The sequence below is a fragment of the Monodelphis domestica genome, chromosome 1, assembly GCF_027887165.1.
Source record: "Monodelphis domestica isolate mMonDom1 chromosome 1, mMonDom1.pri, whole genome shotgun sequence".
Classification (NCBI taxonomy): Eukaryota; Metazoa; Chordata; class Mammalia; order Didelphimorphia; family Didelphidae; genus Monodelphis; species Monodelphis domestica.
Window position 1 is genome coordinate 587,727,477 of NC_077227.1, and position 27,520 is coordinate 587,754,996.

General features: G+C 34.5%; 2 protein-coding genes across 8 annotated transcripts in view; one reads left to right on the top strand and one right to left on the bottom strand.

The window, feature by feature from the left end:
• Nucleotides 1-287: 287 nt before the first annotated feature.
• The window catches only part of RNF170 (ring finger protein 170), a 54,166-nt gene continuing 26,933 nt past the window's right edge, over nucleotides 288-27,520 (bottom strand). For all 4 annotated transcript variants that reach the window (XM_007476420.3, XM_007476419.3, XM_007476418.3 and 1 more), the window contains exons 3-7: nucleotides 24,119-24,194; nucleotides 19,939-20,047; nucleotides 11,974-12,047; nucleotides 5,978-6,088; nucleotides 288-2,951 (exon numbers count right to left, since the gene is read on the bottom strand). In XM_007476420.3, the coding sequence (XP_007476482.1) occupies nucleotides 2,682-2,951; nucleotides 5,978-6,088; nucleotides 11,974-12,047; nucleotides 19,939-20,047; nucleotides 24,119-24,194 (640 nt within the window). In that variant the 3' untranslated portion in view covers nucleotides 288-2,681. The remainder of the gene's footprint in view (nucleotides 2,952-5,977; nucleotides 6,089-11,973; nucleotides 12,048-19,938; nucleotides 20,048-24,118; nucleotides 24,195-27,520) is intronic.
• The window catches only part of HOOK3 (hook microtubule tethering protein 3), a 174,883-nt gene continuing 155,035 nt past the window's right edge, over nucleotides 7,673-27,520 (top strand). Inside the window, exons 1-4 of one of the 4 annotated variants that reach the window (XM_056813626.1) lie at nucleotides 7,673-7,716; nucleotides 10,659-10,760; nucleotides 12,158-12,236; nucleotides 17,908-17,999. The gene's annotated coding sequence lies outside the window, so the exon portion shown is untranslated. Of the gene's footprint in view, nucleotides 7,717-10,658; nucleotides 10,761-12,157; nucleotides 12,237-17,907; nucleotides 18,000-19,943; nucleotides 20,075-27,520 lie in introns of those variants that run through there. The other 3 variants (XM_056813625.1, XM_056813627.1, XM_056813624.1) reach the window with 3 other exon arrangements.

Genomic DNA, 27,520 nt, shown 5'->3' on the forward strand with positions numbered 1-27,520 from the left:
TTTAAATTTAAAATTCACAAATATTCCAGTCGGGAGAAATACAGTTTTCAAAGGGGGTAGAAATAAAACTAAAAAAAAAAATTTAGGAATGTAGAACCAATGAGGAGTAAGGAATACTACATTCATTTTTTCAATTTGGGGGACACATAGCAAAAATTATATAGAAAATTGAATGCATAAATGAAGCAGGAACATAATTACATTGAATACTATTTCATGGTCTCATTCCATGTCTGTCTTAAAAATTTCTGAGCATATACATTGCAGAAGTAATGGCAAAACAAACATTTGAGATATGCTGCTTTTATTTGAAAGAGCAAATTACCTGAACATGTAAATTCAAAGTTTAAACTTAAGTATTATTTCTCCATAACAACACTGTGAGGTAGATTATCCACAAAGTAATAAATGATTTGTCACTTTTGTTTCTTGTTGCAGTAATTTAGATTCAATACACAAAAGTTGAAAATGATGATGGCTGTGACATTTGGCCATTGGGCAGAGTTTGGTAAACCATTAGGACTCTATCTTGTTCCCAGATAATGGCTTGATTCATTATCTACTCCTGGGAAACTGTGTCCTCCCTTTGATTTGTGTGATTTTTACCCTGAATCATGGGAGTTAGGGCTTGATTTCAAACACTGATTAAAAAGTGAAAAATTTAACTTGTTTGGAGGTTTTAAATACACTTAAAATCTCCTTACATCCATCACTAGAATTGAATGCAATGAATAGAAGATTCACAAATTCTAAAATGTTGAATTTTTTCTTTTTCAACTTAATATGGTTTTAGATATTACAATACTTAAAATGCTACAAATTGTGATAAAAATACCTTTATCCGGAATATTTAAATAAAACTGATATTTATCAGAATTGTAAGAATATGGAGTGGAGTTACAGCATATCTACTGAAAATTTCCTCCACAAATTCCTTACCATCTCAGAAAAGGAGAAGAGACAATTTGGATCTTATAACTTCAGAAAACATATGTTAAAATTTATTACATGTAATTGGGAAAAAATATTTAAAAATTTTCCTCCTTTCACTTTTGTACCATAAGTCACATTTATGCTTGATTTGAAGGTCTCCATAAACATTTAGTTTAATAAATGTAGGTATGGTACAAATTCTCATAGCTGCCATTCTTCTCTTTTCTGAGTGACTGGAGTAGGAATAAGGTATTTGTAAATATTAGTAAGAAAGTACCTAGTCCATTTTCTGCTTAAAACTCACACTTAAATTATCCCATAAGAATGAAGACATTATTAAAACACTTCCAGAGATATTCTTGTCTTTTGCTCCAAATGGTATTATCTCTAAATTCTTTTTACCTACACATAACATAGTACATGGTAGTATTCATATCTCTTTTGTTATTGTCCTCCAGCCCAGAAAAAGCTGAAATAAGATGATCATTATTAACATTATAGGGTCAGTACTAAGTTGATGTCTAATTGAATGAATCGAAGGGACATTAAAATTAGAGATGAGATTTTCTGATGGTTTACTTCTCAGTGCCAAGGAACATAGTACACACAGTAGGGGCTCAATAAATGTTTACCAATAAGGCTAAGTTTTTAGCAGTTGTCATCACTGATACATTAGGAACTAGCTGTCACCTTCATACTATTACTTTGATAAATCTCATTAAAGAACAATGCCAGATTAAGTCGACTGAGAAATTGTAAGAGCACATGTCAACCCTCAGGAAAGGCAATTTTTCTCACTTTGTCATGTCATCAATGTGTAATGAACCCCAGGCTTGAACTGAATGAAGCAGTAGCTTCTCCTCTGGTAAGGATTATGATCAGCTGAAAGTATATAGTTGTCAATTCATGAGAGTTGGCTTTAATTCCTTTTAGATTCACCCAACTGCCATGATTTAGCCATTTCATACAGCTTTCTGGATTCAAATTTCCTTTTCCAATTTCTATTATGTGACTGATTATCCTTTGACAAGATCAGGCTATTGATTAAAGTATTATTATTAATAGTAACTGTTTTGGTTGAGAAGAAATATATATGTTTTGTTCATTCAGTAGACATTTATTGAGTGCTTACTATTTGTAAGGTATTGCACTAGGCTATGAAATTTGGAATTCATTAAAAATTGTTTTATGTAAGCCAGTGTATGAACTAAATAAATCCTGTGCAAGGTTAAAAGTTTTTTTAGCTTTAGTTGATAAAAGCAGTTATTCTGGAATGGAAAAGCAAAATTGTGTTGCAAATACACAAAACATAGTCAATACTAAATGATACTGATTTTTAAAAATTTTATGTAACATTTTACTATAACAAGAAACTTACCCAGTATAATATTTATACTTCATTGTATAGGAAGGTAGTGGATAAATTGCATATTCAATAACTTTCTATGGAGCCAACTGGTTTAATTTTGAGGGACAGAAAGTTTAGATATGAAAATACTCCTTTTCATTTTATCTCCCCTTATGGTCATTTTTTCAAAAGCTATTATTTTATAGCTGGTTATTGAACAGAGACATTGCTGTGGATGGATATAAATCTAGTTTCAGTATTACAACCTCCAAGACACTGATATGGTTCCAGTTAGCAAGATTTCTTAAGATGTTTTTGAACCTGCAAAATGATATTCAAGTGTTTTGTTATGGTTCCTTTGAATGGTTTTCCACATAAGCTCAAGCAACATTAATTTATTTCATCTGTTTAGCCTTTGTGTTATCACTTCTCGATACATGATAGAGATGTATATAAGCAATAAAAAGATGACAAAGAAATCATCTAAAAATCCTAGAATTCCAAACAAGGCTTCAGGGACAAAATCCAAAGGTGATATCAGATAGAAAAATGCTCCCAGTAAACAAAGTAATATCCTGATGCGAAACATCCAGAAAAGGCCTCCAACTGAAAACATTTCCCTGAATGCATGTCTCAGTAAAGTGGGCAGATCCATAATCCTTTCCATAATCTGATAGGAAGGAAAAACAAACGTATGTTATTTACTTGGTTTTCAATACATTATATTTCACAATATGAATTTCTCAGTCCTAGAATATTGCTGCTCCCACCTTTACAAAAAGCAGGTTTACAAACTATATCTTATAATTTAGCCATATTTACTTAATCACTGGCTTCATTTAAAATAGATGTATTAGTAGTACCACATACATTTATGTTGTATATATAAATACCACACACATAGCATACACATTAATATACATTAACATACCAAGGATCTATGGTTTCATTAGCATGGGAACTTTTTCCATCAATGCAGACTCTATTTAGTCTATTTTATAACTTAATGGACTTAGAAAGTTACTTAAATAACTGATTTTCTCACTGACAACATTTGAAACAAACTGAAGTCAACACACTTTGACAGATTAACTCGTAATCAAATGCCAAGTTGTCTCTGTATTGAAATGAGCAGAAAATAACACTGTATTCACTAAAGGACACTTGTGAGAAGTAAACTTGTAAGACTCATGTTAGCAACACTGGAAAAGCAAAGAAATAGTAATTACTTGAGTTAAGAGTTTAGATCTTGTTTGCCTAATTATTATCTATGAGTTAGTGACTAATGATTGTTTGAACTTGAGCAGGACCTATCTCATCATTTGACTACAGGGTCACCTATCTAAAATGAAAATTTTTTTAAGGAAAACATGGAAATAGGAATCACTAGTTTTTATAGCTTCCTGTATGTTTAATTTGAGTACGGATTAGGTAAGGTCAAGATATTACCAAAGCATCCATTTTTTTTTAAACCCTCACCTTCTGTCTTGGAGTCAATACTATATATTGGCTCCAAAGCAGAAGAGTGGTAAGGGCCAGGAAATGGGGGTTAAGTGACTTGCCCAGGGTCACACAGCTGGAATGTGTCTTGAGGTCATATTTGAACCTAGGACCTCCTGCCTCTAGGCCTGACTCTCTAGTCACTGAACCACCTAGCTTCAACCCATCCATTTTTTACTTAACATATTATAGATAATAACTTTAAAATATTTTATAGCTAGACAATGAGCAAATATATATAGTTGTAGAGAATTACAGACAACCCCATAGTGCTTATAATATGCCAATTACAATTCTTGTTTTATATGGCCATCATTGAATTTTTTAATACTGTATCTTCTCAATTTCTGTTGATGAGACAGAACCATCATTCTCAGGAAGGCTGATAATCATAGAGCTATCTGATCCTTCTCAGAGCTGCCCTTTCCTTTTACAATCCCATTATCTGATGGACTAAAGTAACTTCCTTCTATTGTTTTTTGTTTTTGCCTCCATTACAATTCACTCTATGATTCATCCTTCATATCTCCTTTTCCTAAAACATTACTTGGACAACTCCATTCTAAATCTTCATTAGTTCCCCACTGCCTACTAAATAAACTTATTCATAAAGTTCTCCCTTTAGAATCTGGTTTCAAATTGATTATACACTACTCCCTTTCATTTCTATTCCAGTTGAAGTGGAAGACCCTTTGTTCCTGTCTTACTCTCTCCTCTCTCTGTTCAGGTCTTTTGGGATTCCTAGAATGAACTCTCTAGATCTTGTTAGCTACAAGGCTGAAATTCTTCCCCTCAGGACCCAATCTGTTAATTCCTTTATAAAGTCTTCCCTGGCTATTTGACACTTCCAACTGAAAATGATCTCTCTCCCTCCTATTTTTCATTGCACATTACCTCAGCCTCTTAAAAGTGAGGCAATGGCTTAAATGCTGGACTTCAAGGTAGCAAGACCTGACTGTGAATGCTACTTCAGATATTTACTCTCCCTGTGACCCTGAAAGTCTTTAAATTCCTTTAGCCTCAGTTTCCTCATTTATAAAATGGATACAGTAGCCTCACAGTGGTTGTTGGATCAACTGATATACAAAAAAGTGCTTTTTTAGCTGTTGTTCTCTCTTTTAATATATTCATATATTTAATTATAAATCATTAATCATTAATTAATTTGTTATATAATATATAAATAAATTAATTAAAAATTAACTAAAAATTAAAAAATAATTAATATATATTTAATATATTATCCCACATATCCTATCCCACAAACTATATTAAAGCTTATTAGCTTCTTGAGAGTAGAAGCTGTCATATCCACCTTTTGCATCTCCAGCATGTAGTATATCATTTTTTGCAGTATATATAACTCTTTATAAATGTTAAAATGGAAATTATCTTTGCTAGTTCTTATGTGCTTGAAATATATTAGCTTTTCAAGGGCTATTCTCTTTATTTTAAGACTAATATCACAGTGATGCAAGGGACAATGCTTAATTCCTGTCCCAGAAACACATTATTCCTATGATTGTGGGCAAGTCACTTAATCTGCCTGACTCAATTTCCTCATCTGTAAAATGGGAATAATAAAAGCATCTACCTTCCACTGTTATCAGTGGATATGAGATAACATTTGTAAAGTGCTTTGAGAACCTTAAAGCATTATAAAAAATGATAGCTAGTAAGGCCTTGAAAGACTTTTTGGATCAAAGATGGCTGAGAAGTTTCCAAAATTCCTTGTACCAAGCAGAAAATGCTAACTATAGTTAAATAGTAAGGCTCATACACTGCCTTAACACATAAAGGTCTGAGTCTCCCCTCAATCCTATACCCTCTTCCCTCTTTTCTCCTTAAAATCCTTCCCTCTATATTAATTTAAATTACCATGAAATTCCAGACTGACTTGGGTATTTTATTTGGGATTTTTTCCCTGGCAACCAATTAATTTAGATTGTAAGTCACAACCCTAAAATTATCTTCATAGTAGGTCACTTAACCTCAAATGCCTAGAAGCTCTTACTGCTCTTCTGCCTTGGAACATACACTTAAAATTGGTTCTAAGACGGAAGATAAGGGTTTAAAACAAAAAACTTAATAGTGGGAAGGTTTACATAGTCCAGGAACACTTGTTAAAATATTTTGCTTTATAAAAATGAAGGATGAAATGACCACTGTTTTGCCACCTACAGTGATGTTACTTACAGATCTGGGCTGTCCTGAGAATCTTCGATTATAGTCATTAATATCTTGGCGCAATTCTAAGACATCCTGAGTCTGATTATCTTCAACAAATACTGGTAAAAGTAAGGTCACCTATACAAAACAGAAAAAAATCATTTTTGTTTCTCCTAGAACTCTTCGGCGTGATAAATTACTGGATTTTTCAATAATATTAGTGTTCATCTGTGCATGTTGCCTTTACTCATCACAATAAGAAATGCTTGGCTTGAGTTCTGTTCTTTTCTTTTAATGAAAACAAAATTGGCAAAAAAAAAATCATGTGTATGATAAAATATAGTGCTCATTACTTCACAATTATTTGAAAACTTGCAAAATAAATAATTGTACTCACTCTCTAGTTCATTTTTTCCCCCATGAGTAGTTTATACAACAACTATTTTTTGGCCTAGGGATATTAGGTGATAAAGGATAAGAAAACATAAGATATAAAAATATGATTATTTTGAGGAATAAATAAAAGTATTATTTTGATCATGTTTCTTTTTTATCTAGGACTTTCAATTCCATTAAGACCGGCAAGTCACTAATACTTAGGACATGGATCTGTTCTTATTTGTAGCAAAAAGAAGCCTTGTCCAACTATTTTCATTTTCACATTTTAACATAATGCCATTAACTCTTGATCTTTCATGAGGGGAAAGTGGGAGGATTGCTAAAGACAATCTACCTCACTGGGTGTTAACATGTATTCCATGTATTCCAAGACGAATTGTGATGGTTCCAGAACCACATACATAAAATTAGCAGCTGATAACTCCTGGCATGCCATGGAGGAGGCGAGGTAGTCTTTTGCAGACCTTTCAAGACGAGCTGTTGACTGCATTATGTCAACTAACAAGTGAGCCAAATGGCAGCATAACATCCTATTGTCACTCTTCACTGTGTCTGAAAGTCAGGTAGATAGGTAGAAGGAGGAGAAAATAAAAGAGAAAAGGAATGAAGTGCTTTTCCTAGCAATAACAGATTTATGTAATTCACAATAGTTCTATGAAATAGTGAAAAATCAGTACCTCAATTTTACAAATGAAGAAACTGAAGCTAATAATTGAAGTGGCTTGTTCATGGAGTTAAAACCAATAAATATCAAAGTGAAATTTTAAGCCCAGTTATCCTGACTCCAATTTTAGGACTCTTAAAATTTGCAAATCAGAAGAAACAATGAGTTGATTTTTTAAAAACTTGGAAAGAACTATACAAGATAATGAAGAGTGAAATGAGTAGAACCAGGAGAATATTATACATGGCCACAGAACTATTACTAGAATAAAAGAAATGTTACCTATAAAAAAATTGAAAAGAAACATAAAATATGAAAGATTTAATTTATATGAGCATGTTGGCCTGCATGATGGTATCTTATTTGATGAGGGGAGAGTAGGGAGGGGTGGGGACACTAGTGGATGGAATCTATTATGTAGATTTGAAGGAAAGTAGGTTGAATATATATAAGATCTCTGATTTCATTTGTGTAATACTTATTTTTCTTTGTTAATATACAAATGCTTATTTTGTTTGGATTTGTAAAACATTTGGAATAAAAAATTTACAGATCATTTTGCTTACAGTAGCCTAGTGTTTTATGACTCAAAGATCCCTATTATTAGGTCAGGAACTCATTATTTGGCAAAAACTATTAGGAAAACTAGAAAGCAATCTGGCAGAAACTAGATAAAGCCCAACATTGCACTCTTTACACCAAGGTAAGTTCCAAATGGATACATGATTTAGATTTAAAGGATGTTAATCAAAACAAATTAGAGAATTATGGAAGCTTACAGGACCAAGAGTTGGAGAAGTTTACATGAAGTAAAATAATTTTAATTACATAAAATTTAAGTTTTTGCATAAACCACTGAAGAATTTAAAAGTGAAGAAGGAAACTGAAAAGAAATTCTTTCATTAAAGGTCTAGATTCTAAGATATATAAGGAATAAAGTCAAATTTGTAAGAATAAGAGCCATTCCCCAACTGATAAATTGTTAAAGGATATGAATAGGTAGTTTTCAGAGGATGAAATACAAACTATCAAAAGCCATATGAAAGAATGTTCTAAATCAAATATACAGAAATGAAAACAACTATGAACCATTGCTATACCTATTAAATTTGCAAATTTGACAAAAAAAAAAGAAAAGAAAATGACATGTTGGAAGGACTGTAGGAAAACAGGTACATTAATGTACTGTTAGAGCTATGAACTGATCTGGCCAGTGTAAACCTTAAAATTTCTTAGACTTATAAATGTTGGAAATTTCACCATTGGGAAATTTCATACTTGGAAAATTTCTTACTGATAGTCTATTGGAATGTGAACCCCATTGGCATGGGAGGTTCCTTCTCCTCCCTACTTAAGATTACTTTAGGACAGAAACCTTTTGCTGAACAATGGAAAGGGCTTTGACCTATGCTTAAGCATAGAACAGGAAGTTCTTTGAGTCATGATTGATTTTAGAATTGATACAATAGAGATACTTGGAATGACAGAACCAGGTCTTGGAACTTCCAATCTCCACCCTGCTCAGGGTAACAGGATTTAGGAAGGGCTGCAGCAAGGGATCAAGATTTAATTATTTGAGAATATGACCTTCAACAGACATGTGCAAAGCCACAGACCTCTGGGCGGTCCTGGGTTAAGCTAGAGCCACCATTGGCACAGGGAAGACATGGACAGTGATTGGTAGATGTGAGAACTGAGGGGAGGGAACTTGGATGGTTTCCTTAAAGATAGCAGGGGCTGAGGACTGGGAGGTGGTTGGAGAGGTTTTGCTCTGAGAGGTTGTGCTCTGAGAAGCTTGCTCTGAAGGAAGCTGGAGGTGGAGGCCCCTGAGACTCTTTCTCCATTTTGGTCACGTGAGTGATAGGGACTGATCTCTTTCCTTTGCCTCAGCTATCTAAGGGCTTGGGCCTTTTGGCCCAGCCTAAACAGAGGGGGTATTTAAGCCCTATTCCCTTCTCTCTCTCTCTCTCTCTCTCTCTCTCTAATACTTTTCTTCCTCCTGTTTGTAATTAAACTCCATAAAAGGTTGACTGTTGACTTGAGTTTTCATTAAGGAATTACATAGCTGAATTCCTTGGCGACCTTAAATTAATATATATCAGTCTTTTAAAGTGATTTCCTTGTCACGCCAGTCTGTAAAGCAATTTGGAAATATGTGTAAAAAGCTTCTGTATAATTAGGATTTGTTCCCCAGAACTTGAAATCCTGGCTTCCCATGTTCCCTTTCATGTTAAGTACTAATGTAGGGAGGATACAAGTTTTGCGTAGCTCCGCCCCTTGCTCTCTTTTCCCCGGATCAATCACGATTTGTGAAGGTGGGGGCTTTATGCCAGGCAGGAGAATCTACACACAGGGGTTTGCTTTTTGTTAGACAATTAGGTTTGAACTTCTATTTCTTTTAGTTTACTTTTTTCCTACCTCAAGTGATTATTAATAAACTTTATAAAATATAATACTTGGAGTTATTGGATATTAATTTTACACTATGAAAATAAGGGGTGCCTATCAGGGAATGGCTGAACAAGTTATGATATATGAATGTGATGGAATACTATTATGTTTTAAGAAATGATAAAGGGGATAATTTTGGAAAAATCATCTGGGAATCACCAGAAAAAATGCCTGGGAATACGTATGTGAAATGATTCAAAGTGAAGTAGCACCCTAAGAATAATTTCATACAGTAAGAGCAAGATTGTAAAGATATTCAAATTTAAAAAATTTAGTAATTCTGCTCAACACAACAGCCAATCACAACTCCCAAGGAATCACAGTATGTTTTCTACCTCCAGATAGAGAGGTGATGGACTCAAGTACAAATTGAAGCATTTTTCTTTTTTTTTTGGACATGCCTAATGGGGGAATTTGTTTTGTTTAACTATACATATTTTTAACAGGTTTGTTTTTTCTTGCCTCCTCAATGGGTAGGAGAGAGGGTGAGGTGGTAGGGAAAGAATTCTGAATTTAATAAAATGATATAAAAAATAATACTGGAAACAACACCAAACTAATTTTTCTTCTTATTAGTATTCTACTTCATGGTTGTATCCAACTACTAAAGGGGTCAAGTGGCTTAATTGTTTAATCACACAATTAGTTATACAAGGGCTAGGACATGATCCTTCTAGTTCCCTATATACCAAAGTATATGGGGAAAAGGTTCTACAGTGGAAATAATGATACAGAGCCATCAACTAGACTTGGCAGAGAAAAGCAGAAAGAGAACTCCATACTAAAGAGGCATGACTTGGGGGAAGCTAGGTGGCTCAGTGGATTAAGAGTGAGACCTAGAGATTGGGGGTCCTGGATTCAAATTTGGCCTCAGACACTTATTAGCTGTGTAACCCTGGGCAAGTCACTTAACCCCCACTGCCTAGCCCTTACCACTCTTCTGCCTTGGAACCAATACATGGTATCGATACTAAGAAGGAAGGTAAGGGTTTAAAAAAAAAGGCATAGCTGAAGGCAGCAGAAAGAAGCAGATAAACCCTAAACCTAGGTCTCTTTTTGTGTCATGAATCCCTTTAACAGTCTGGGAAAGCCTATGCACCCCTTCTAAGAATAACATTTCTAAATGCATAATATAAAATACATAGGATTAAAAAGGAAAGAAATCATATTGAAAAAGCTATCAAAATATTTAAGTTCCAGGTTCAATGACCACCTAAAATCTATCTATACCTGGACCTATTAGGGATCCATGGATACCAGATTCAGACCTTCAGAGGAAGTTTCATACTTGGATATGTAAGTGCCTGGACATTTTGTTGTGGGATGTTATGAGACTTTAAGGCTACAATAATACATTTGGCAAGGCATTGTTAATAAAACTTTGATATAGTAAGGTTATTTATATGTGTGGCATTAGTGTTTCAATATACTGAGCTGTGTAGACTTTACTTGGGTTTCTGGGTAGAATGTCAATAGGGGTGACCAAGAATCAATGTATTTTTATATTTAACTTTTTCACAAATACTTCCAGTGACAAAGAGCCTATTTACCGCAAAACAAAATAAAAAAAAAAACAAAAACAAAAAACACCTTAAAAACAACAAAAAAAAACCAAAATCCTCATCTTCTGTCTTAGAGTCAATACTAACTATTGGTTCCAAGACAGAGAAGTGGTAAGCGCTAGGCAATTTGAGGTTCAGTGACTGGCCCAGGGTCATTCAGCTAGGAAGTATCCAAGCTCATATTTGAACTCAAGGCTCGGCTCTCTATTCCCTGAGCCACCTATCTACCCCTAAGGCCATTTACCTAGTAATAGTAATAGTAGTCTATTCCCTCATTAGATAGTTTAATAGAGAGATATTATTATATTAATAAATATTTATTTTATGTATTTATATAGATAGATAATAGCAAATAGATATATTTAAAAAAATTTTTATCTTTACTTTGTTTCATGATGACCTTTTATTTTAAGACAGTTAACTTGTTTTCTTTTAGTTTTCTCTTGGTTGACTATTCCTAATTACCTCAACTATTGTTCACATGACAGGGTTTACATATTTCCTTATCATCTTGACCACTCTTTTCAGTAGAGCCTTTCATTTATCAATATTCCTCTTAAAATGAATTAAATCTATCCGAAATATAGTCTGACCATTAATGGAGAACATGGGAAGTAGTATGATTATCCAGACTCACAGTTCTCAAAATGTGGTCTGAGGACACCTTGGTGTCCTAATAATCATAACACTAACATAATATTTTTATATTTATGTAATATATAATATTATATGTATTAATGAATATATCATCATTATATTCATAATAATACTATTATCTTTGCTTATAAAGATGATATATTTAGTTTTGAATCTCCATTGAGGCAAAATAAAAGCATTAGATAAACTTAATTCTGTTAGAAACAAAAACATTTACTGGTTAATTTCAGCTACCAAAAAAAAAATTGCAAATTAAACATTAAAAATATTTCATGGATTCAACATATTACCGTTTGTCTGCAGATTGGACAACTAATAGCCCCAAGCCATGAGCCATATCGCCAGTATGCAATAATGCAAGTACCTAGTAAAAAGAAAATATGAATGACAAGTGGTTCAAAGTTCATTAGTTGATAAGTCAATTTAAACTCTGATATGATCAACAGAACTGTAACTAGAAATTCTTATGTCCAGGGCAAATTCAGGAATGGCCACAGAATGAGAGGGGGATTGAGGGGAGAGATGGAGCCACACAGAAGACAAACTATCACAGGTGGGTACAATCATATAGGGAAGAAGGCAGCTTGTCCCACAAGTCATCCATGGAGGATGTGGCAGTACAAGAGAGTGAGTTTAGGGGAATGGCACAATGGTAAAGGTCATCTGGGATCATGTTCTGGTGATGGGCAAGGCTATGGAAGCCATGAGTTATTGTATGGGGCAGTTTAATCATTTACCACTTGGACAAAGAACATTCCTCAGACTCCAATGTTCCTCAGAAAAGGACATTATGGCAATATTCTAGTTCTAGCTCTGATAGCTTATGTATATAGCAAGCATATATATGTGTGTGTATTAGAGCCAAACAATTTTGCATTTAAAGTTATTTTAAAAATGGATAATAAAATAGATATGCAAATAAACATCAATTAACATTCAATATTTTCTTTCATTTCAACTACAGATAAGGTTAAATATAGGCTACAGATACCCTGACATTCATACTGTTTTTAGGAAAACACTAAATCAAATAAAATAACATCACCAAGGGAGAAATTAGTTCTCTAAGCAATTAGCCAAATGATATTTTCCCTTGAGTTGCTGTTTAATTTATGTTCCTGTGTCACGGGCAAAGTCCACCCTTGCCCACAACTCCAGGGTATCCCGACTGGTGGTGGAACAATCAGTCAACAAAAATAACAGACGGAAGACAGCTTAATCCTAACAGCTCGGATTACTTTGCATCTGATAGCTGATCTTTATTTTTATACCCATTCTCTTGGCATGCAGATACACAAAATCAAAGAGATATAATTAACTTTTAACAAATCACTTGATTAACATTCTATATTCTTGCATTGTGACTACAGACAGAATAAAGGTTGCTCAAATGATTTTGTCACAGGTGGCTTAATTTTCTCATTACCCTGTGAGAAGTTTTGAACTTACAATCAAGGAAAATTATGTATTGCTTTTAATAAAATGGAATAATTAATCAGCAGTTCTTAGAAGACAATTCAACAATCATATCATGAGGCTGAGGGGTCTGGGAACACAATTCAAATTTAGACTGGTGGCTTCTAGGGAGTTACTGATTTGTGTGATCGAGTCACTGAGGCATACTGAAGCTTGATGTACTTGTACTTATCACTTGGGCCTCTATGATTGATTTGTGTGCTGGCTTCATGAGAAAGTTTTGGGGTTGGCCTGTAGCTGCAGTTTTGCTGGGAATTATGTACCTAAGTAAAAGTTAAGCCATGATAGTCTTTTTGGGATTGGGTTTGAGGGTCTGATCTTTTGGTGATGTTTTAGGGAATTAGGGTACATGCGTTTTGCTCTTGATTATTTCTTTTGAGACTAGGGGGAATAATAATCATGTTAATTCATAGGTAAGGGGCATTGATGAAAGAGGTCATGCAAGGGGGATAGAGTGGGCAGTCACATCTCGCCAAGGACCACTCTGTACTCTCCCCAGCTACCACACGTGACTCTGTCAAGGCGTTGTGGATTGATAACCCCTAGCATTCCTGGGTTTATTGAAGGCTGGCCTGCCTTGGAATTAAGCTGTTTCTGATTCTTGTTTAGATTCTGGGTCTATACCATTGGGTTACTTTTCTATTTTTTAACTGTTACCAAATATTTTGCTGATTCCTACTTTATAATAGAGGTTGAGATCTGAAAGGGCTGGTCTTCACTCTTCAATCCAACTTTTGCCCTTCATTACTACTTGTTACCAATCTTTCCCTTGAAATTCTGAAGTTTTCTGTGCCTACAAATGAACTTTCCTTTTATTTTATCTGTTTCAGTTCTATTAAGTAATTTCTTGCTTGTGTGCTTGTTAGAGCACTGGATCTTCAAATTTAGTTAATATAATCATTTTTGTTATATTGGGGCAGCCCAACCATAAGCAATGAATATCTCTTCAAATTAATATCTTTATATAAATACACATAGACAAGACTCAGCTGAAAGAGACCTTGCTAGTCCAATATTCTCATTTTACAGATAAAGAAAAGCAGGCATAAAAAAGTTAAGTGACTTATCTAGGGCCACATAGTTAATAAGTGATACAGAGGGGAGCAGGCAGCTAGGTAGCTCAATGGACTGAGAGCCAGTCCTGGAGATGGAAGGGTCCTCGGTTCAAATATGGCCTCAGACACTTCCTGGCTGTGTTAACCAGGGCAAGTCACTGAATCATCATTGCCTAGCCCTTACTGCTCTTCTTCTTTGGAACCAATACACAGCATTGATTCTAAGATGGAAGGTAAAGGTTTAAAAAAAAAAAAGAATTTGAACTCAGGTCTTTAGGATTGCAATTCAGTACCCTATTATATTGAGCTGCTTGTTTTGTAACTATATTATAGAATTCTTTAGTGTATCCTGGTAGGTTGATTTCCAGATAATATGTAGTTATTTGATACAAAGAGATTCCGCTGCAGGCTATAAATTCCCAGATGCAAAAATCAGGAAAAAAAAAAAGATCTTATATATACCAAAACATTTATAGCATCAATTTCTGTCAAAAAAAAAAAAGAAGAAACAGTGGATAACTATCAATTGGGCAGTGGTGAAACAAGCTGAGATATAAGAAATATTTATTATGACATCAAAAATTTTAGCCCATACAGCAGAAATAACTGACAGAATAGAAAAATGTGAATCCACAGTGGCAAGTCTGACCAAAGATGCCAAAGAAGAAAACTATTTGGGAATACACATGCATAAAAGTAAAGGAACATCTGTAAGAAGAGAAGTAAAAAGCACTAACATTAAAAGCAAGCATAATCTCTACATAAGTAAACATACTATTTTCAAAGACAGGCTGTGTAGTGGAAACTCAAGGGATTACAGGAATTTCAAAAGAACATAAAACCATAATATAAAAAACAATACATGAAAAATGCACAGAATTCTGAATATGGAAGACAAAGTCCCAATCAAAAAAATCTACAGATCATTTGGGAGAAAAGGGAACTGAGCTCTTATAATGCAAACTTCAAGACTTGTAGTGGTTAAATTTAATTAGTCTGCTGAGGAACAACAAATTTAGTAAGTAAGCAGGAGAAAGACCTTAAAATATAAAGGGAAGAAAATTTGAATAACAAGATTATTCTCCATCTATCAGACAAAAGCAGGAAGGAATAAAATAGTGTGTTTTGAAAAGCAAAGGAGCTCAGGATGCAATTCAAGATAACCTACCCTACAGATCTGAGCTGACCCATAAATGAAACAAACATTTAAGACATTCTTTGAAAGAAAAGCAGTCCTAAAAAAATTATTTCGAACATCTCAATAGAATGAATGGTAAACCAAATAGACAACCCAAAACAATAAATTTAAAACAGAAACATAGGAAGATTCTAAAACATGGAACAGTATCCTATCTATTGAACATACTAGGAATTGGTATTTCTAAGAGTGAGAGACAAATGAATAAAAGAGGCCATTATAGGGCATCAGCCCCTCATTGTTATTCCGGTCTGGAACTCCTCATTTTCCTTTCTTACCATTGTAAAGTCAATCAACTGTCCCTCTCACTCTTAAGCCCCCAGGTCATCTAGAATGGTATATAGGTTCCCCAAATTCTTTTGTTCCTCAGTCCATCCTGAGTCAATGGCACTCCCAGGGGTCAGTGACCAGAGTGGCCAGAGTTCAATCCAGACTCTGTGCAGCAGCTCTGTTGTCTGGCCTATTTAGCACTGAACCCCTTTAGCCCTTGTTTAAAGACTGATTTTGACTATTTAATAGTTCTGCTTTCTCTAGTTGACATTTACTAGGCTCAATTTCCTCAGTAATAGGGATTATAGGCATGTACCACCTTCACCCAGCTAGATAGAAGGTTCATTTGATCAATGGGGTTGAAAGCCAAATTATTAAGCTAGAGGTCAAGAGATTCTGAAATCTGAGTGACTGATTCTACTGAATCAGGTAACGAACTTGACTCTTAATTAATCTTTGTGCTTGATTGGCTTTCTTGACCCAGGACTGCCTTGTAACACATTAATTTGTTTAAATCTAATGTATCATTGTAACCCAAAGAAGTGCTATAAGTGAGAGAAAAAGAAACACATTGACTGCCCCTACTTTTGTATTCACTAAGACATCTTGACTCATTATTATTCTCCACTACTTTGGCAAATTTATTTATAAAACTCAGATTATATATTTTATTTTTTCTTTCAAAGAATATTTTAGCCTAATAAAGCTATCTTTAGGATGTTTTACCTCTAATATCTTATCTCAGTGTTCTTTTTGCTCAGATTCACTGCATTATACTTATGTAAATAGAGTTCAATCCTCAGAAGGAGGGTATGATATACTGGGAAAGGCTTCCGGAGACAAAAGAGCTACTTGACTTCCCATGGGGTCTACCTCCCACCTGAAGTGGATGTCTATTTTCTGGTGAGGTGGGACCTTCCCTCAGGGGAAACCTCTCCTGCAACAAGGTCAAAACCTGGGGTTTCTACCTCCCAACTAAATAAACTGGGGATTTCTAGATTTCCATGTTGACACTATATAAATATAGAGGAGACAAGTGAAAGATGTGAAAAAGGTAGATCTGACAAGATATGAAAACTAACTAGATATGTGGAATTAGGAAGAACTGAAAAAAGCTGGGGGTGATAATAAGATTGTAAATCTGAGTGACTAAAAAGACACCACATCTTCAACAAAAATAGGCAAGTTTGTAAAACAGGTAGTTTTTTTTTTTCCCAGAAGAAAAGGTATAATTTAATTCACTTTTTCAGTCTAGCACAATAAAAGTGAGGAAACAGAAGAAAAGAAGTATAGAATTTCAGATTGAGAAAAGACCTCAGATACCATCTAGTCCAAACTACACCTAACCAGTGAAACTCAGTTAAGTTCTAAAAAGGATAGTTTTAAGGGTAAAGATAGCGAGTTTTCTTTTGGACAAATTTATTTTAAACTGCTTATGGGTCAATCAGCTTGAAATGTCCATGACACAGACACAGATGTCAATGCATGAAAGAATTCAGGAGATAACTAGGGCTAGAAATAAAAATCCGGTGTTCAGTTCTGGGCACCATAAGCAAGGGATAAGCCAGAGAACAATCAGAGAAAGGTGTCATGGGATAGTTAGCCTGCAAAATGTAAGCTCCTTTAAGGAAGACACTATTTTATTTTTGTCTTTTTATTCTCAGCACCTAGAACAGTGCCTGGTACGTCTTATATGCTTCAGAAATGTTTGATGAATTTAAGTGAGAAAAGAAGATTCTTGAGAGGCAAAATAAGCAGGTAGAACCAGAAAAAAAAACAAAACAAAACTGACTTAGGCTTGATTTTAAGAAAATTTTCTCAATATTTAGAGCTGTCTAAACATGGAATCAGAGGTAGAAGATTCCCCCTCAATGGAGGTCTTCAAGTAACCACTGGATGGCTACTTATCAGATATGTTGAGACAGAGATTCTATCCCAGTATATAGTAGAGAAAATGGCCACTGAAGTTCCTCCCAACTTTGAAAGTCTGTGACACCCCAGGACTTTTGACTTTAAAAAGCTGATACATGGCATCTGATCTGAGTAAGGGAAGATGTAAAGGGATAATGTAGACTGCTGAACTTGGAGGGTAAGAATGGGCATTAAGCACCTCAGATCATAGATTCAGAGCTAAAGTGGACCACAGAGGTCATACCCCTTTATTTTACACATGAGTTGCCCAATATTATAGTCAGGATTCAGTCCTTTTACTTTTTTTTTTTTAGGATTCAGTCCTTTGATGCCACAATCCATCCTTCTTTCCATCAAGTCACACTGGCTCTATATCAATTAGCTAATTGAAAGGTGATTTTAAAAGGTAAACTTGTCCTTTTCCTCTAGTATAGATAGACCATACTATTTTAATTGTCCCTACCTCACAAGGATGTTGTTTAAATGACACAGTTCTACTGTATTCTGAAGGTAACCTAAAGGTAAAAAGTATATGCAAACAAGCATTTATTATTATCATTAACCTATGATTAGAACTAGCATAATTATCTGAAATAATACTTTAGATTTACTTTGTGACTTTCCAAAGGGTTTAATGTGCTTTGACACATTTATCCTCACATCTGTGTGCCATAAATTGGGAGCAAGGTAGCCTCATATTATAGACAACGTAGTAGAAATGATTTCATAAAAACCTTATTGGGTTGGTGATCCAAACATTCATAAACTTCAGAACTCTACCAGATCTTCTGTGACAGAAGATGTCTTTCTGTTTCAACTTTTCTTATGTGAAAAGAGAATATGCCCTTCATTAACGAATTAAGGGTAATATACATTAATGAAAAAGTGCTTAGATCCTGAGGGATAGAAATTATTTAAATTCATAATTTAAAAAGTACTTATTTCTGTAGCCAGGTCATAATGATTAATTCAGGTCATGTGAACTTTGAGTAAATTACTATAATTCTCCCTACATAGTATACATTTCCCCCTTTATAACTGATCTTATATATTTCACATTTGATAATAATGTTTTAGGAGCAACCATTTTTCAGAAACACGTTTCTTACTAAAAGATGCCAAATTAACAAGCATTTATTATGTGCTTACTATAATCCAGGAACTGTTAAGTGCTGCACACAGTGTCATATAAATAACTGATCAATATAATCAAAGTAAGAGTCTAATATGTAGGGAGATTAGGGAAAAAAGCCATGGAAGCCTGAGTATGTGATGGGGGAAGAAATTTTAGGCAAGGGCATAGCTAGTGAAAATGCACAATCGGAATATGGCAGTATGACTGCAATAGGCAGGCATGGTGATTAAATATGAAAAAGAAAAAAAAGTTGGAATTATATGCCTGAAAATACCACTATTCTGTAAATACTCATTCTTCACTGTGGATATGTATATTCCTAAAAGTTACTCAGTAGAGTGCTAGTCAATGTTTAAGCACCAGCTCTCCAGAAAAATATATACAAAGAATACATTTTTAAATTTAATCTGCATTAACTCTATTATTCTCTTAAGTCTAGAATGGGAGTCTGAAAGTAATGGGCCAAAGCCAGCCAGCTGGCTATTTTTGAACAATCTATAGGTTACAAATGATTTTTGGATTTTTAAATACAATAAAACTTTAGATTTTAAACACATAGGCCAGATTTGGCTAGGTGGATATAGTTTAAAGTTCCCTCCTCTAGACAATCAACAAAACAATTATATCTTAGCTAATTTCTATGTATAAATGGTCACACTGAAAATTTAACAATCAGCAACTTCTGGCCAGATCGAACTGGCTCCAACATGCTATTAGATGAACAATGAGATAGAAATATTCTTCCTTCTAATGTTGTCTCAAAGACTTGTTGAATGTGAAAACTATGCTTCCTCACTAGGATCCTTTTGCCTTTCCTCATTCTGTAATTCTGACATCTTCCAGGCTGTAGGAAGCTCTGATTTCTACCCTTGGGAAGGTCCCAGGGAAGCAAAGAACAAGTATAACATATTCAATAAAAGGTGATAAGTAGCTGGGGTTAAGGTTTCTGGAGGAGTCTTCCTTCTCCTGACAAGATGCAAATTAGTAAAACAACAGTCAACAGGTCAATATGAAATGAGAATTAACCATACTCAGCATTAGCTTCTCCAGTAATATCAGGTTTATCCTTTTTTGTGTGTACAGATCTCCAGTTACACACTTGGAAGTCAAGGCTCACAGAGAGGATACTTGGAACAGAAATTTAGGAATCAGTGTATTTAGGTGAATGCCTAAATATCTATTTCAAACAATGGTGATATTTGTTGCTTACCACAAAAAAGATGTCCACAGTTTGTTTCAATAGGAAGAGAAGCCTGATGTAAACAGATTGGACAGGACATATCAGTGTAGAACTGCTGCCGAACAACAGCAGGTGCATCCTATTGGAGGGAAAAAAAAGACATCAAGTAAGTTTTCCCAAAGATTTTAATTTAATATTACTTAAGGTTCTTAAAAAACACTTAATTACAACTCTTAGAGACAACAATTTTTGTTTATGTAGCTTTGCAAATACAGTTCTGATAACATTCCCAGACTTTATCCTCCCCACTTTTTAAAAAGCCATATAATTTTAGATTAGGGAAGGACTTCAGTGGCCATCATGTCTAATCCATATTGTACAAGAATTCCCATTACAATACAATTACAATTATCTACTTAAAGACATCTAAATGAGGGGAAACCTCCTACCCCTAAAGGCAGTTCATTTAACTTTTGACCAGTTTCAATTGTTAAGACATTTTTCTTAATATTAAGGCCAAATTTATTTCTTTTCAACTTTAACCCACTGCTCCTGGCTATTCACTCAGGGGTAAACAAAACAAGGCTAATCTCTTTTGTTCATGAAAGCCATTTAAATACTTGAATATAGCTACAATGTTCCAACTAAATTCCCCAATCCAGGCAAAACAGTCCTACAATCTTCAACCAACCCTCTTATGTCAAAAACTCAAGGTCCTTCACCATTTTGGTTGCTCTCCTCTAGATGGCAACATCTTCCATCCTTCCCCCTTCAAGAAGCTCCAAAAAGAAAGATGAATGAATTCAGGATCTTTTTTTTTTTTACTCAAAATAAATCTTTAATCTCCTTAGGAATGTGACTATAAGAATACTCTAGCACTAATGAGAGGATGTTAGAAATTTCTTTTCAATTAAATCTTTACATTTAAAAGTTTTATGTCCTTTTCACAAGTGCTAAATGTCTAGTATACTATATAACACAGGAATTCAATGTTAAAATTTCCAATATTGGATCATTTTTAGAATTAGAATAGCAAAGCTTAAAAAAATTTTAGCATCAAGAATTTAAATATAATTCTTTCTTCATATACTAAAATGAGAAGTTTTCATCTAGTTTATATCTCAATTCCTATATATGTAGAGGATCTATAATATGATTGTGTAGGAATATCATCCAGAGACATCCAGAATTAACAGTCAACTCTGATGGTCAAAGTCTATAAAATACACTATCTAGCATAAAGAAAAATGTTAAAATACTGCTATTAAAAACTAGAGATCTGGACAAAACCAACACAAAATTTAATTGTAAATTGAATCAAATTTTAAAAATATATACTAGTAAATCAGATTGAGGCAGGATTAAACTTACATATCCAGTAAATTACTAAAAGTTAAATATCGAAGAAAAATATTTTATAGCACAAACCAATTCATGGTGGTACAGTGGAATTAGTGTGGACCTGGAGAAGGATGATTTAGATTCAATTCCTGACTATGCTTTAATTATTCCCTGACTGACTAAACAAATCACTAAACCTCCCTGGTACTTTCTCCTTATCTATTGAAGGAGGGGGTTGGATTCCATTACCACCATAAGTCTCTCAGGACCTATGAACCAATGATCCTAAGGGTTAATATTTTGTTTGCCTCAAATGCCAATAAAAACTGTTTGTTGAAACACCTTTGGCATCAGGATTGTCTGTAGTAAAATGCTATTAGAGTATTAATTTGGAAGAGGACAGGAGATTGAGAAAGAAGGGATAAAGTACATTTATTGAAGACTTTATCATGACAACCATGGTGTGTTTACTAGCTTCTTTCCTTACACCTAAAACAAAATCATTTGACAAAGAGCAGCCAGCTAAAAGCCTTAAATCCCACCTTCCAAAGCTACCCTTAGGCAAGTCTAGTGGTTATGGAAAGAGAAAAGGATGTGAATATATAACAATCTGGAAGTTCTCTGGATAGTATAAAAATTAAAATTGGTTTGGGTAAAATATGAATTAAAACAATTGAATTGTGGTTGCCATTTATAAAATAATTAACCCTTAAGTCAAAATAGCTCTTAGTAACTTTTAACAATTTAATGTAATGCAAATATAGTAAAAGAAGAGAAATGTAGGAAAGAAGTACAAAATACCGCCTAGCTAGATACCCTATAATTGCTGTCCAAAGGAGGCCAGCTCACCACCTGGCAAGGGCTCCTTCAAGTCTCTTCAGCAAGGGTTCCACCAATGCAAGCTTCTTCCTTCAGCTCCAGTCACTCAGCCAGCAAGGCTCTCCAGCACAGCAATCTCCAACCCAGAACGAACCCACAAAATCTTTCTCAAAAGATCATGAATTAATCTACCTCCAGGAGAGTCTCCTCACCGAAGAGCCAAGGAATGAATGAATCCATCTCACCTTTTATAGTCCTTTTTCCATGTTACTTCCTGTCTCTCTCCCACTTCATGGGAACCGATCACAGCCTCCCAATTTGCCTAGCACTGCCCAAGGGGGAGGGACAGTGCTTGTGGCCTTTCTAGTAAGCAATTTGTGAACTCTCTTATCTAGTGACCTACCAAGTGCTAAGTAGGGGCACTTCAAATTTCTTGATTGATTAAATTAAAGGTGGCTGATTGATTACATTAAAAATAAACAAAGTCAGTTCAATTCTCTCTTCACAATTACAAAGTCTCCGAGTCCAGAGTGATCTACTTTGAACTAATGCTAGGGATTCCCAGTCCAAATCAGATTTCTAGGGATCCTCTAGACAAAGTACAACACTTTGTACTTAAGCCAGACTCTTTAATGCTATTCCTGACAAGACTCTTTCCTGTCCTTAAATTTTAGGTGTTTTTTTTTTGTTTGTTCCCAGTAGGAAGGTATATCACATTCTTTTTCCAATTCTCTACAAAAAACACTTTAAGATTCTAGTTTTATAAGATTTTGCTTGCCTTTGGGTCCTCTGGCTAGAATAAAGGAAACAACAACAAAAACTACCAACTTTGTGGAATTGTTTTCTCTAGCTTTAAATGGATAAAGAAGAATAATATCCTGGATCTGTTCCCCAATAAAACAAATAAAACCCAACCATTGATAAATATACAAAAGATATGAACAGAAAGTTTTTGGAAGAAATCAAAGTCAGATATGAAAAAATGCTCTAAATTATTACTGATTAGAGAACTACACATCAAAACAATTCTCAGATATCATCTCACACCTATCTGATTGGCTAACAATGACAAATTTTGGAGGGGATGTGGAAAAAGGAAGACATTAATACACTGTTGGTGAACTGGGAACTGATTCATCCATTTTGGAGAGCAATTTAGAATTATGTCCATAGTTATAAAACTGTGTATACTCTTAGATCTAGCTGGATCCAATTCCCAAGGAGATCAGGGAAAAAAGGAAAAGAACCTATATATTCCAAAAATATTTATAGCAACCCTCTTTGTGGTGGCAACGAACTAGAAATTAAGGGATGGCATTCAATTGGGGAATGGCTGAACAAGGAATGGTAAATGATTGTTGTGGACTGAGCCATAAGAAATGATAAGCAAGTTAATTTAAAAACAAAACAAAACCTTGGAAAGAGCTACATGAAATAATAGAATGAAGTAGAACCAAGAGAACATTATATACAGCTACAGAACTAATATTTGAAGTATAATATGAATGTATACCTCCAGAGAGAGAACTGATGAACAGAAACAAAAAGACATAATGATTATATATAGATTTTGATGCCTTCCATAGTGTGGGATAGAGATGGTAGGGGTAAGATGCCAGGGAATTAACTTCTTACAGTACAAATAGTGCGAAAAAAAATTTAAACCCACCCATATGTCCCTAGTTTATCATTCTAATGCTAAATATATAATAACAATATCAAGGGTTGAATGCTTAAAATTAAATTCTACCAAACTTAAGGTCTTAGAACGTAATTCTATTACTTCACCTAACTAAATTTCACAAAAGATAAAAGTATTATTTAAGTGAAAAAAAATTTTAAAGCCAATGAAATATGAATGAATTAAAAAGGAACCATTTTCCCACTCTTGAAATCTATACCCTATAGCACCTTCCTTTAAAATCAAAAGGAACCTAACTCTTAAAACGTAAATTGTTGGTTTAGTCATAGACTCCTTTGAGTTTGAAGCAGCAGTAGCAAAAATCAGTTCTTTACACCAGCCCATACTTCCTAACCTATCATTCATTACCTGTTCTGTTTGAAGTTGTTCCCGTAGTACCCGCACTAGCTCTTGGTTGTCAGGATGAATATTTTGTTCTGCATTTCTGTTGATAAGAATATAAACTTCTGTTAGTATAAATTATGCCTAGAAGAATCAGATTTTCTATATTTAAATTTGATCTGAGAACTGTAATGGAACTCTAAAAATATACAGTAAAGTATTTGATTTCAGTACAATTCTAGATTTAAGTATTAAAGGATAGGTCAGATTTTTATTGTGATGTAATCTGGTGTTATTACAGCCACTGTACTGAAATATTTCTTGGCTAATAATTAAACTTAAAAGTTTTGGGGATCTTCTCACATATTCAGAGTAGCATTAAAGTTCAAAACACCAATAGTCTTGAATAATATGAAAGGGAATTCATATTGTAAAATTTTATCAGGATAAAAATGGAGTTATAAAATTTTACAGTTATATTTGAAAATTTTTCATATTCAATTTACTATTCTTTGGGTTTTCACCTATAAGAAAAATAAAAAACTAAAATTTCATATTTTGGGAGAAAAATAATTATGGATCATTACTATAATCAGATTAATAAAAATAAAAGAAATTAAGGACAAGAAATTAGTAGTTTGAAGCCAAGGAAAGGGGATCTAGGAGGTTTCATTTCACTTTTGGGTTAATTTCATATGGCCAGGGTCAATTTTCTAAAATTAAATGTCTAGTAAAAATCCACAAGATCTCCCTGTTATGTCATGAAGAGCTACCACATTAGGCAGTTATTCAATTTTAGAAATGGGAACTAAGACAAAATGTTGGCATTAGTTTGAAAAAGAAAAAAGGTAGGCATAAAGTCAATAATCCACAGGAATCCTAGAGGCTATTTAAAAACACTATTTTAAACACAAGATAAATGTGTTGGGTCACACAGCTAGGAAGTGTCTGAAGCCAAACTTAAATCCAGTATCTCCAATCTCTAGGTCTGGCCCTGAATCCACTGAGTCACCTAGCTGCCCCTTAAGTCTTTGATTTTCTGTTTAAATATATTTTTTAGACAAGTAATATCCTGGTACAACTTAGTTTGTTACTGGACACTCTAAAAAGAGAATCATTTGTATTCTAAAAGCAGGCTGTAAAAATTATAAGATGCTAAGGCAAATTTAAATTAGCAGTTATTAGCTATAAATAAATAACTCTTATGAGAATATTCTCTGGGGTCAGAAAACTTCTCTTGTGATTAGAAAAAGATCACCAAGGCATAAAGACATCTGTACCTAAAGAGAAGATACAGTAATTCTTAGGACAGATTGAACACTTGAAAAGGCTGTATATTATATGTACTCTTAATAGCTTAGGCAGATAGAGGATTTGTGCCTGAGGTAACTGATCAGCCACCAGAAGCTAAAAAAATTGAGCTTTTGGTACTAAGCAGGCCTGAAATTCTGCTGCAGTGTTCCCCACCCCCTCACCAAAAGGTTGAGAATATATAAGAAGCTGAAGTTGTAAAATTTATGATACATAATCTCAACTAGACCCGTCCTAAGGAAAGTTAACCCTTTCATGCCTCACTAATTCAAAATCACTCTCCCCATAGTTGCTTTTCCAAACTTTTTTTAATCCCTCTTCAAATCTTCCATAGCTCCCCATACTCCACACTTCTCAGCTGAGCACCCTACTTCAAAATCCACTGAAAAAAATGAAGCCATTTGTGGAAAGCTCTCCTCCCCTATCATTAAGATGCCTTTTACAACTTTCTACTTATGCCAATTCACTTTAAGAGGTGGCCCTTCTTGGCAACGGACATGTCATTCTCTTTTGCTCCAGCTGCCTGCCCCCTGTATAGCTCCCTCTCTCTCATCTTTGATCTCTCCCTGTCTATAGGCTCTTCCTACTATTTACAAATACACTCTTCCTTCATCCTTAAAAATCCTTCACTAGATCCATCTGTCTGAGATAGCCATCATTCTGTATGTCTGCTTCCTTTACTCACTAATCTTCTAGAGGGGGCTGTCTACGATTGCTGTTTCCATTTCCTTTACTCTACCTTCTATACTCTGCAGTCTAGCTTCTGATCTTATAACTTAACTGAAAACACTCTCTCCAAAATTACCAATGGTCTCTTAATTGCCAAATCTAATGGCCTTTTCTTAAACCTACTTATTTACCTCTGTAGTCTTTCACTCATTCACACTCTAGGTTTTTATGGCACTGTCAACTGGTTCTCTCCTATTCCTTCTCGGTCTCCTTTGCTAGTTCTTCATCCAGGTCTCAAATGTTAACCATGGGCTTTGTCTTCTACCTTTCTGCCAATTCTTTGGGTAATCTCATCAGCTACCATGGATTTAACTATCATCTCCAGGCAGATTATTTTTACATTTGTTCAATCCTAAACTTTCCTAATCTCTAGTCTCTCATTTCCAACTGCCTACCAAACATCTCAATGTGGATGTCCTATAGGCATCTAAAACTCAACATAGTCAAAACAGAACTCATTATCTGTGTTTCTTCCCAACTTCTCTATTACTGTGGAGGGTACCAGTATCTTTCCAGGCACCTGACTGGCAACCTATATAGCTGTCATTCTCGACTCCTCACTCTCTCTCACCACATACAATGGTTACCAGTTTATTAAATCTATCTTACGAAATCTTTTTTTTTAAAAGCACATTTATTATTTTTATTTTTGATTAATTTAGAATATTTTTACATAATTCATGTTCTTTCTCTCCCCTCCCCACCGTCCCAGAGCTGATGAGCAATTTCACTGGGTTATACATGTATTATTGTTCAAACCCTATTTCCATGTTATTCATATTTACAATAGAGTGATCATCTACATCCCTAATCATATCCCCATCAAAGTACATGATTGATCAAATGTTTTTCTTCTGTGTTTCTACTCCCACATTTCTTTCTCTGGATGTGGATAGTGTTCCTTCTCATAAGTCCCTCAGAATTGTCCAGGGTCACCACATTGCTGCTAGTAGAGAAGTCCATTACATTCGATTGTACCACAGTGTATCAGTCTCTGTGTATAATGTTCTCCTGGTTCTGCTTTTATTCTGCATCAGTTCCTGGAGGTCATTCCAGTTCACATGGAATCCCTCCAGTTCACTATTACTTTGAGCACAATAGCATTCCATCACCAACATATACCACAATTTGTTCAACTATTCCCCAATTGATCGACACCCCCTCGTTATCTTTTTTTTTTTGCCACTACAAAGAACACAGCTATGAATATTCTTGTACAAGTCTTTTTTTTCCTTATTATCTCCCAGCAGTGGTATGGCTAGATCAAAGGGCAGGCAGTCTTTTAAAATCCTTTGGGTATAATTCCAAAATATCCTCCAAAATGGTTGGATCAATTCACAACTCCATTAGCAATGCATTAGTGTCCCAATTTTGCCATAACCCTTCCAA